This window comes from Mytilus californianus, unplaced genomic scaffold (assembly GCF_021869535.1).
Source record: "Mytilus californianus isolate M0D057914Y unplaced genomic scaffold, xbMytCali1.0.p SCAF_4, whole genome shotgun sequence".
Taxonomy (NCBI): domain Eukaryota; kingdom Metazoa; phylum Mollusca; class Bivalvia; order Mytilida; family Mytilidae; genus Mytilus; species Mytilus californianus.
In genome coordinates, this window is record NW_026262690.1 from 115556811 (window position 1) to 115569952 (window position 13142).

At 30.6% G+C, this 13142-nt stretch overlaps 1 protein-coding gene across 3 annotated transcripts in view; it reads right to left on the reverse strand.

Annotated features, from left to right (window-relative positions):
* The window catches only part of LOC127699108 (2-oxoadipate dehydrogenase complex component E1-like), a 170699-nt gene that overhangs the window by 148253 nt on the left and 9304 nt on the right, over positions 1–13142 (reverse strand). For all 3 annotated transcript variants that reach the window (XM_052202848.1, XM_052202847.1, XM_052202846.1), the window contains exons 8-15: positions 8025–8098; positions 6351–6488; positions 5462–5577; positions 3946–4021; positions 2864–3055; positions 2131–2232; positions 1497–1628; positions 766–886 (exon numbers count right to left, since the gene is read on the reverse strand). In XM_052202848.1, coding sequence (XP_052058808.1) covers positions 766–886; positions 1497–1628; positions 2131–2232; positions 2864–3055; positions 3946–4021; positions 5462–5577; positions 6351–6488; positions 8025–8098 — 951 coding nt within the window. The remainder of the gene's footprint in view (positions 1–765; positions 887–1496; positions 1629–2130; positions 2233–2863; positions 3056–3945; positions 4022–5461; positions 5578–6350; positions 6489–8024; positions 8099–13142) is intronic.

Below are 13142 nucleotides of genomic sequence, written 5' to 3' on the forward strand. Positions count from 1 at the left end.
TCGCCAAGGTACATCGTACAGCGTCCTGTTCACATGATTTTCCATTCGATTAACCAAACGATGTTCTATTTTAGTGTTCACATGGTGTGATTTTGTTGAAACAACATTATAGGTAAAAAATCTGATTGAAATTGGATAGAGAATCGTGTTGTGTAAACGCACCTTTATTTGTCTTGTTGATCATTTAATTTTAGCTCTCAAAGTTTCTCTCTATATATTATAGTTTTCATATTAAAAGGCAAACATTAAAAAAAAAATTGGAAAAATTCATCATTTAAGGACAATAACTCCTGTAAGAAGTTGTCTGCCAGTTATGATGTAATATGACAGAAAGTAGATTTCATGATTGTTAACATTTCAGCCCCTGTCCGATTGTCTCTATCTATAGAGATTTTCAAGATAATAGACATAATTTGCATTTTACATCTTTGTTCTATTTTTATCTATGTCGGCCCTGTTGGTTGGCAGGTAGGGCCTTTGGTCCAAGTGATCTAATAAAAAGTATCTTTAAAAAACAAACAAACAATAACTAAAGCTTCAGTAGTAAAGTTTAAGTCTAAATATCTTGATACAATAAAGAACCAATACATAGAGCTTCAGTTGTTGCCCAACCTAAGTCTACCTTGATACAACACAGAATCCATAGCTATAGATACACACATTGCCCAGTCTTGATCTACTCTATACCTTGATACAATAAAGAACCAATAGCTAAAGCTTCAACCTATAGATACACATACTGCCCAGTCTTAATCTACTCTATACCTTGATACAATAAAGAACCAATAGCTAAAGCTTCAGCTGTAGCCCAGTCTAAGTCTCCTCCATCTTGTATCTTCTGTAATCGTCTGTCTAAGTGGGTCTTCTGTATAGTTGGGTGTACATTCTATAAAGGATAGTTTGAGTTAGTGGGAAAAGTATCCAAATCAAATCTGGAATATTTAGTTTTGGTATTTCAAGAATCAACAATAGTTTTATCTTAAAGCTGTTCATTTTATTAACTACAATGATCTTTGGATAAAGATATAATATATTGCAGTAAAATATTTATCTTATTTAAATTTGCAGCTTTTTTAATGGAATATACTGTTAATTTGGAAATCATTGCTAGGTTTAATTAATGCAAATAATGTGACTGGGTGACTATCACAACAAAAAGAATTAATACTCTGATATCTAATACACGTATATCTGTATGCAGCTTTTCCTCAAAATGCAATAGTTTTAAATCTCACATTTTCATCCATTCTACATAATAAATGCAGGCAATAACTTCCGATTGTATAGTAAGTAAAACAAATAAAACATAAGGAATTTTAATCATTCCAAACCAAACTGCATTATTCAAAAGAAGTCAGTAAGCATATAACTAATGAAAATTATAATATAATTTCAATTTTGTTTTACACTAGCCTTCAATATCTGGAGAGACAGAAATGATATACCTCTTACAAATTTCAATGTATTCATTAGAATACCAGTATCCAGTAACCTACCATATCTGAAGGGACAGAAACAGATTTTGCTCCAACAAATTTCAATGTATCCAATGAGACACCAGTGTCCCATGTTGTTACAACATCTCCAGCCTGCTGACAAACTGACCAGTCTGATTGCAGATGAAATGCCTGAAAACAAAACAAAAAGGAGTTTTAAGAGTTTTAGATTCATCTTTTTATAGTTTTCAATGGTCTGGAATTTACACTAAAAGTCCACACAATTTATATGATTTTGTTATTTCTTAATATAGCTAATTCAAAAATCATTAGATCGATGGTCTTAACAAGCATAAAATGTTTGTACATGCATAAGCTTCAAAAACTGTAGATCCTTACTAAAATATTTGTATCAGTGTTACAAACTGTTGGTACATGTTTATATTAGTTTATCAGTGTCACAAACCTCTGGTATATGTTTATCTTTGTGTATCAGACTTACAAACCTTTGGTCATGTTTATCTTTGTGTATCAGTGTTACAAACCTTCTGTACTCGTTTATCTTTGTGTAGTATCAGTGTTACAAACCTTTGGTACACATTTGTCTTTGTGTATCAGTGTTACAATCCTTTGATACATGTTTATTTTGTATATCAGACTTACAAACCTTTGGTTGTATATCTGTTGTACAAACCTTTGGTATATGTTTTTCCACCATATCTAAATTATTAGATAATTCTTTATTCCACTCAGCAACTTCTTTATCTAAAACTTCTTTATTGCATATACCCTCAGTCTGGAAAAGCATAGGTACATACAGTCAAATTCATTAAAAAATAGTCATTATGTAGTATTTGAAAAGAACAAATTTTGGGATCTTCTGTGAGAAAATATGTCATGTAATGTGTGTAGACAGTGATAATTGGGTCACAAGAATATCATAAAACATTAATACTTAAAATTCATACAATAATATAGTGTTATCAAATGGGTGTTTCCATATTAATCCTGTATTATGTCCAAGTACTATCATATTGGATCAAGATTAGCTGTTTTGGCTTGGGGCGTGGTGGAGGGACAATGCTGCACTTATATCTTCCACTGAAAATAAGTTCAGGGTCGCCATTGGAAACCGTCAAACAGTTGTTAAAGTTCTTTAACATGCAGAGAGCCTGGCACTCTCCTTGACAACAAATTTGAGAGTACAGGCCTGCAGACTTTACTTCATTTATTTTTATATTAAGTGTAGCTGAAAATAATATTTTTTAAATTCCATGCCTTTTCTGGAATTTTCTTCATCAAGAACACTCAATTCCACACATTTGAAAGACAGAGAATTGAGAAAAACATGTTACTAATCATTACTTAAATGTATATAAATGCTCTCATTTTGAGAAAGAAATGATCAACTTCAATATTGTACTCACTATAACCTGTTCTGAAAACATATCTGGAATACTTTTTCTTTGATTTATAATGTTATACATAGTAGGCTGTGTAAACGTTGGATCATCAAGCTCGTTGTGTCCATATTTACGGAAACAGATAAAATCTATTATAACGTCTTTACCAAATGTTTGTTGATACTGCATTGCTAAAGATGTGGCTCTTATAACTTCCTACAAAACAAAAGTCTTAATAATTTCAAAGGTCTGCAGAACATTTTCCACACATTTTTTTTGTGTGTCAAATACAGGATTTATATTGGACATTTCAAAAAAGAATTTACATAGAACTAAGTCAAACATGTAAAAATTCAAACTAAAAAATTAAAATTAACAAAAGTTAGTATTTACATAGAACTAAGTTTAACATGCAAAATTCAAACTAAAAAATGAAAATTAAGGAAAGTTAGTACTTTAATCTTTTTTGAAATTTTCATTAAGAAATTTTAGAGCATACAAGTCTAAAAAACAATAAATTAATTTGATGTTGCTTGCCAATCAAAACCAGAGAGATACAATTTTCAATATTGTATAAATAGTTGGTTGTGGCATGCATGTCTTAAGGTCTTGTTCCAACTTGTTCACTTGTATTTACACATTATTAAATCATTTGCTTTTTCAATTCACATATGGAGCAGGATCTGCTTACCTTCCGTTGCACCTGAGATCACCCATTTTTTTTTATGTGGTGTTTTTGTTGCTCAGTCTCTGGTTTCTATGTTGTGTTTTGTGGACTGTTGTTTGTCTTTTGGTTGTTTTCTATTTTTTGCTATGGCATTGTCAGTTTGCTTTTGGACTTGTGAGTTTTAATGTCCCTTTGGTGGTATCTTTTTTTAGAAATATTGAATCGCAAGAAAAAACAATGTTTTAAAATAGAACATGTTTCTCTTATGAGATATAGGCAACTACTAATACACTTTGCAAGATTTTTACATTTTAAGTTATGGTTGACTTTTTGCATGTCATCACATCAAAAAATATAATATAATAATTGAATTAAAGTGCAGTAAAGCAGAAAACAAGAAAAAAGAGAGGGCAAAAAACAAGAAAAAAAGAAATCTCACCTCTGGATAATCAGCATTTACATGTATAACAGGATAAGAATTTATTTTTGCCAGACAACTACTGTACAAAGAAGATCTGAAAAATAATGTAGTAATTTTATAGCAAGAAAATACTGACATTTGAAACTTATTCATTTCATTTTAAATAAAAGAACAGAGTTCCAATGTCAATATGCCTATAAAATTAACAGTGTCAGCGTTTTAGCTGTAACCATATGAATAAAAAAAAAGTTGTGTTTAAGACAATAAAATAGCAACCTAACAACACAAAAAAATACAGGCCTCTAAAGGTCAATTGTACCTTCAACAATAGACAAGTATCTGTCGTTTGCAATCAAAGTATCTTTAACAAGAGTGCACACGCTGAAATGTCTCGCCTTCTTTACTAATCATTGATATTATGTTGATAGTCCTAAATATAAAGCTTTATTACTACTGTCACATAAACTTAACATTAACCAAGTAAACTAAACATTGACCAATGAACCATGAAAATGAGGTCAAGGTCAGATAAACCATACTAGGCAGGCATGTACAGCTAACAATTCTTCCATACAACAAATATAGTTGACCTATTGCTTATAGTTTAAGAAAAACAGACCAAAACACAAAAACTTAACACTGAGCAATGAACCTTGAAAATGAGGTCAAGGTCAAATAAAACCTGCGTGACTGACATATAGATCATAAAATATTTCCATACACCAACTATAGTTGAACTATTGCATATAGTATTAGAAAAAAGACCAAAACTCAAAAACTTAACTTTGACCACTGAACAATGAAAATGAGGTCAAGGTCAGATGACACCTGCCAGTTGGATATGTACACCTTACAGTCCTTCCATACACCGAATATACTAGACCTATTGCTTATAGTATCTGAGATATGGACTTGACCACGAAAACTTAACCTTGTTCACTGATCCATGAAATGAGGTTGAGGTCAAGTGAAAACTGTCTGACGGGCATGAGGACCTTGCAAGGTACACACATATCAAATATAGTTATCCTATTACTTATAATAAGAGAGAATTTAACATTACAAAAAATCTTAACTTTTTTTTCAAGTAGTCACTGAACCATGAAAATGAAGTCAAGGACATTGGACATGTGACTGACGGAAACTTCGTAACATGAGGCATCCATATACAAAGTATGAAGCATCTAGATCTTCCACCTTCTAAAATATAAAGCTTTTAAGAAGTTAGCTAACGCCGCCGCCGCCGGATCACTATCCCTATGTCGAGCTTTCTGTGACAAAAGTCGCAGGCTCGACAAAAATGGTAGCCTTTCCAATTTAATTATATAATAAGCTTTGGTTTCATTTTTACATTTTTACCAAAACATAAGTTTCAAAGTTAATGCTTGAATAAGATATAAAGTACTCTGCGTGACTAATGTGCACCAAGGTAATTAAATATGTATATTTTGACATCTAGCTCACAGATTTTCAACATAATTTTCATAAGCTGACAAAACAATTCAGCACATCCTTCCTCTTTTGTATATTTTACCTTGCTCTACTGGGTTCAGTAGTAAATCCAAGTTGATTATTAACAATGATATGTATACTACCTCCAACATTGAAATGAGGACATTCTGCAAAACCAAATGTCTCAGCTACCACACCCTTAAAAACAATAAACATATTTGAAAGTTTCTGTCACCTATCATAATATAATTTGCTATTTGAAAACAATAGAATTTAAATATCATAGCTTTGTACAAGAACAATCCACTGAGACAGTCTCAATGAGCCAGCTCTCTGGATAGCTTTTCTCAGAAAGACGTGCTTCCCTTCCCTAATACATTATTCTGATTATAAGGCAAGTCCTTGATCTTACTCCTAAATGCTATGTTCTTTGTGCAGAAGCATAGCACAAATACCAATTTTGAAGTCTCATTTTTGACATTAACTCATTGTTAGGAATGGATTCAATTAAGTCCCCACATTTGAGGTCAGAACAAGAAACAGATGTATTAAAGGGAAGTCCTACACAATTGTCATTACAAAGCAATGCTTCACAATTTTATGAATGAAGCACTAAGCAAGGGATACAGTCAGTAGGAAGATCAATAACTAAAGATATAATCCAGAAACTGTTTTTACATTTTGAGACAAAATGGAATGGTACTTGAAGCAGAAGTGTAAATGCTGCTTCATAGTGATTGTACGATTGCAAAAGTTCAAGGCAAACTTGTTTTCATCTGGAAACTAATTGAATTGGAAGGACAGACAGATTGACAATAGGTAATTTTATGCTCCCTTGAATGAAAGATTGCAATTCATTCAGTTATTATCTACAAGTGAACAAGAATTTTGGGGATTTCCTTAATTCTCTAATAAACAAATAAAACATTTCAATATTTTACATGTCCATTCTAAAATATAAAAACTCTTACCTGGGCGGAAAATGAAGCATCACCATGAACTTGAACACATAATACTTTTTGATTTGAGGTATCAGTTTCACTATAATCTCTGACCTTTAACCTTTGTTGTTTAGAACGTGCCTTACCAACTGCAACAGGATTATTGGCCTAGAATGAAATTCAAATTCATGTTGAACTAAATGATTTCACTGTATTCTCAGCCAATTAACCTTTGATAATTCAAATGAGTTTTAACAATTGCAACAAGATTGGACAAATTTGTTTTTAGATGTTAGTTACATGATAGAAAGTTTAAGAATAAATTCATATAGTTATGATGAAGATGAAGGGGTCGGTGTTGATTATCTCCATTTTACACAAAAATAAAATAAAATTTTATAAAATATCTTTGGAGTATTCAGTTTTAGCATAATTTGGGCATTTTCTGCATAATTTGGGCATTTTTCTGAACAAGAAAGAGATTTTCTCACTGTGCTTGATTAAAATGTTTTTTCAATATAAAAATGCATATATCATAAACATAAATTCAATTTTGCTGAACATTTATGCAATTCAATTTTCTTTATGTACACTATTTGTTTAGTTGATAATAATATTTTTAATTTAGTATAACATTAATCTAATTCTTAGTGATTCAATCTAGTTCTTGCCAGTTTGGAAATATTTTCTATAAAGTAAACATTGGTTCAATTTTCTTTTAAGAATCGCTGCCTAATCTTTTTAGAAATTTTTTTCAGACAGTAAAGAGATTTTAACAATTATATTAAAAAACAATCAACAGCAGACAGCATATTGCCATAGAAGCTAAATATACATGCTATTGTGGATATAAAAGATGGAATGAACTGCAGTATTAGCTTTTTGGTGTTGCAAGATTATATATAATACTTCCTTATTTTTCTTCCAACATTTGTCCAACATAGAATCAATCCTATGATATTAGTATTGTTAACCTACTTATTATCATGGCAATCATTTATGAATTTTATTTTATACTTTGATAATCATTCTAAAGAAAAAAAATACAAATTTTCAAATCTAAATATATGTTTTATTCCCGAATGAAAATTAGAGTGAAAATTACATTTTTGCTTACACAAAAGTTTTTTTAACAATCCATAATAATTTTGATAAGGGGGAATAATGCCTTGGAAATATAGCATCTGCATAAAGTGAGATAAACTTTTGGTAATTGCAAGTTTAAGCAGTTTTATAGTTAAGTGTTTTGCAGCTAATTATAAAATCTTTAATAAAACTGCTGACCTGACTGTGCTGTTTTGCCTAAAATCTGAAATGATATTTGTTTAATTTAAAGATTTCAGATATATAAATGTGTGTCCAAAGACTGTTTTACACAAAAGGATTAATTTAAAGCTTCAATTAGTAATAAATCTATCTTCTTACAACACCTTACTTGCTCTGTGTTCTTACAAGTTTATTCAAATTTAAATCTTAGAATTTCCATGGGAATTATTCATACCAAATTTTACAAGCATAATTAACTGTCTTCCCAATTGTCAAATTCCCGTTTCTACATGATGATGTTCCATAGGTTCTATCTGATAGAATTAACTTATCTCCATTAGTTTAAGTTAGAAGTGTATTTTAGGGACCATGATTTTCAGTGTAAAAGAAAATATCAACATGAAACACTAATTCAATTTTGCTAATTCAATTGATTACCTCAAGATGAGAGGGATTTGGTATAAGTGAAACATGAATATCCTTTCCATGATATTGGATATCTTCTGATGTATCTACAAAGAATCAAGTCTACAGTCATGTTAAGTTTATAAGTGAAACATGGATATCCTTTCCCTTATATTGGATATCTTCTGATGTATCTACAAAGAAACAAGTCTACAGTCATGTAAAGTTTATAAGTGAAACATGAATATCCTTTCCATGATATTGGATATCTTCTGCTGTATCTACAAAGAAACAAGTCTACAGTCATGTAAAATTTATAGGATATCCTTTCCATATTATTGGATATCTTCTGATGTATCTACAAAGAAACAAGTCTACAGTCAAGTAAAGTTTATAAGTGAAATATGGATATCCTTTCCTTTATATTGGATATCTTCTGATGTATCTACAAAGAATCAAGTCTACAGTCATGTTAAGTTTATAAGTGAAACATGGATATCCTTTCCTTTATATTGGATATCTTCTGATGTATCTACAAAGAAACAAGTCTACAGTCATGTAAAGTTTATAAGTGAAACATGAATATCCTTTCCATGATATTGGATATCTTCTGATGTATCTACAAAGAAACAAGTCTACAGTCATGTTAAGTTTATAAGTGAAACATGGATATCCTTTCCATGACATTGGATATCTTCTGATGTATCTACAAAGAATCAAGTCTACAGTCATGTTAAGTTTATAAGTGAAACATGAATATCCTTTCCATGATATTGGATATCTTCTGATGTATCTACAAATAAACAAGTCTACAGTTATGTTAAGTTTATAGGATATCCTTTCCATGATATTGGATATCTTCTGATGTATCTACAAAGAAACAAGTCTACAGTCATGTAAAGTTTATAAGTGAAACATGGATATCCTTTCCATGATATTGGATATCTTCTGATGTATCTACAAAGAAAACAAGTCTAGAGTCATGTAAAGTTTATAAGTGAAACATGGATATCCTTTCCATGATATTGGATATCTTCTGATGTATCTACAAAGAAACAAGTCTACAGTTATGTTAAGATTATAGGATGTCCTTTCCATGATATTGGATATCTTCTGATGTATCTACAAAGAAACAAGTCTACAGTCATGTTAAGTTTATAAGTGAAACATGGATATCCTTTCCATGATATTGGATATCTTCTGATGTATCTACAAAGAAACAAGTCTACAGTCATGTTAAGTTTATAAGTGAAACATGGATATCCTTTCCATGATATTGGATATCTTCTGATGTATCTACAAAGAATCAAGTCTACAGTCATGTTAAGTTTATAAGTGAAACATGGATATCCTTTCCATGATATTGGATATCTTCTGATGTATCTACAAAGAAACAAGTCTACAGTCATGTTAAGTTTATAAGTGAAACATGGATATCCTTTCCATGACATTGGATATCTTCTGATGTATCTACAAAGAATCAAGTCTACAGTCATGTTAAGTTTATAAGTGAAACATGAATATCCTTTCCATGATATTGGATATCTTCTGATGTATCTACAAATAAACAAGTCTACAGTTATGTTAAGTTTATAGGATATCCTTTCCATGATATTGGATATCTTCTGATGTATCTACAAAGAAACAAGTCTACAGTCATGTTAAGTTTATAAGTGAAACATGGATATCCTTTCCATGATATTGGATATCTTCTGATGTATCTACAAAGAATCAAGTCTACAGTCATGTTAAGTTTATAAGTGAAACATGGATATCCTTTCCAAATTATTGGATATCTTCTGATGTATCTACAAAGAAACAAGTCTACAGTCATGTAAAGTTTATAAGTGAAACATGGATATCCTTTCCATGACATTGGATATCTTCTGATGTATCTACAAATAAACAAGTCTACAGTTATGTTAAGTTTATAGGATATCCTTTCCATGATATTGGATATCTTCTGATGTATCTACAAAGAAACAAGTCTACAGTCATGTTAAGTTTATAAGTGAAACATGGATATCCTTTCCAAGATATTGGATATCTTCTGATGTATCTACAAAGAAACAAGTCTACAGTCATGTTAAGTTTATAAGTGAAACATGGATATCCTTTCCATGATATTGGATATCTTCTGATGTATCTACAAAGAATCAAGTCTACAGTCATGTTAAGTTTATAAGTGAAACATGGATATCCTTTCCATATTATTGGATATCTTCTGATGTATCTACAAAGAAACAAGTCTACAGTCATGTAAAGTTTATAAGTGAAACATGGATATCCTTTCCATGATATTGGATATCTTCGGATGTATCTACAAAGAAACAAGTCTACAGTCATGTAAAGTTTATAAGTGAAACATGGATATCCTTTCTATGATATTGGATATCTTCTGATGTATCTACAAATAAACAAGTCTACAGTTATGTTAAGTTTATAGGATATCCTTTCCATGATATTGGATATCTTCTGATGTATCTACAAAGAAACAAGTCTACAGTCATGTTAAGTTTATAAGTGAAACATGGATATCCTTTCCATGATATTGGATATCTTCTGATGTATCTACAAAGAATCAAGTCTACAGTCATGTTAAGTTTATAAGTGAAACATGGATATCCTTTCCTTTATATTGGATATCTTCTGATGTATCTACAAAGAAACAAGTCTACAGTCATGTAAAGTTTATAAGTGAAACATGAATATCCTTTCCATGATATTGGATATCTTCTGATGTATCTACAAATAAACAAGTCTACAGTTATGTTAAGTTTATAGGATATCCTTTCCGTGTTATTGGATATCTTCTGATGTACCTACAAAGAATCAAGTCTACAGTCATGTTAAGTTTATAAGTGAAACATGGATATCCTTTCCTTTATATTGGATATCTTCTGATGTATCTACAAAGAAACAAGTCTACAGTCATGTAAAGTTTATAAGTGAAACATGAATATCCTTTCCATGATATTGGATATCTTCTGATGTATCTACAAAGAAACAAGTCTACAGTCATGTTAAGTTTATAAGTGAAACATGGATATCCTTTCCATGATATTGGATATCTTCTGATGTATCTACAAAGAATCAAGTCTACAGTCATGTTAAGTTTATAAGTGAAACATGGATATCCTTTCCATGATATTGGATATCTTCTGATGTATCTACAAAGAAACAAGTCTACAGTCATGTAAAGTTTATAAGTGAAACATGGATATCCTTTCCATGATATTGGATATCTTCTGATGTATCTACAAATAAACAAGTCTACAGTTATGTTAAGTTTATAGGTTATCCTTTCCATGATATTGGATATCTTCTGATGTATCTACAAAGAATCAAGTCTACAGTTATGTTAAGTTTATAGGATATCCTTTCCATGATATTGGATATCTTCTGATGTATCTACAAAGAAACAAGTCTACAGTCATGTTAAGTTTATAAGTGAAACATGAATATCCTTTCCATGATATTGGATATCTTCTGATGTATCTACAAATAAACAAGTCTACAGTTATGTTAAGTTTATAGGATATCCTTTCCATGATATTGGATATCTTCTGATGTATCTACAAAGAAACAAGTCTACAGTCATGTTAAGTTTATAAGTGAAACATGGATATCCTTTCCATGATATTGGATATCTTCTGATGTATCTACAAAGAATCAAGTCTACAGTCATGTTAAGTTTATAAGTGAAACATGGATATCCTTTCCTTTATATTGGATATCTTCTGATGTATCTACAAAGAAACAAGTCTACAGTCATGTTAAGTTTATAAGTGAAACATGGATATCCTTTCCATGATATTGGATATCTTCTGATGTATCTACAAATAAACAAGTCTACAGTTATGTTAAGTTTATAGGTTATCCTTTCCATGATATTGGATATCTTCTGATGTATCTACAAAGAATCAAGTCTACAGTTATGTTAAGTTTATAGGATATCCTTTCCATGATATTGGATATCTTCTGATGTATCTACAAAGAAACAAGTCTACAGTCATGTTAAGTTTATAAGTGAAACATGAATATCCTTTCCATGATATTGGATATCTTCTGATGTATCTACAAATAAACAAGTCTACAGTTATGTTAAGTTTATAGGATATCCTTTCCATGATATTGGATATCTTCTGATGTATCTACAAAGAAACAAGTCTACAGTCATGTTAAGTTTATAAGTGAAACATGGATATCCTTTCCATGACATTGGATATCTTCTGATGTATCTACAAAGAATCAAGTCTACAGTCATGTTAAGTTTATAAGTGAAACATGAATATCCTTTCCATGATATTGGATATCTTCTGATGTATCTACAAATAAACAAGTCTACAGTTATGTTAAGTTTATAGGATATCCTTTCCATGATATTGGATATCTTCTGATGTATCTACAAAGAAACAAGTCTACAGTCATGTAAAGTTTATAAGTGAAACATGGATATCCTTTCCATGATATTGGATATCTTCTGATGTATCTACAAAGAAACAAGTCTACAGTCATGTAAAGTTTATAAGTGAAACATGGATATCCTTTCCATGATATTGGATATCTTCTGATGTATCTACAAATAAACAAGTCTACAGTTATGTTAAGTTTATAGGATATCCTTTCCATGATATTGGATATCTTCTGATGTATCTACAAAGAAACAAGTCTACAGCCATGTTAAGTTTATAAGTGAAATATGGATATCCTTTCCATGATATTGGATATCTTCTGATGTATCTACAAAGAATCAAATCTACAGTCATGTTAAGTTTATAAGTGAAACATGGATATCCTTTCCTTTATATTGGATATCTTCTGATGTATCTACAAAGAAACAAGTCTACAGTCATGTAAAGTTTAAAAAAGAAACATGAATATCCTTTCCATGATATTGGATATCTTCTGATGTATCTACTAAGAAACAAAGCCTACAATCACGTAAAGTTTAAAAAAGAAACATGGATATCCTTTCTATGAAAATTCTCCCAATGTACTGCACTTGTATTTATAGATGAATTCACACCATGTGAACTAAAGGGCATCTAATTCACATAACAAAGGAAGACAATGAATAAAGACAACAATTTAAGTTGCAATAGTTCTTTTTATTTCCCTTGTCTGCAAGATTGTAATTGTGTAACTTGC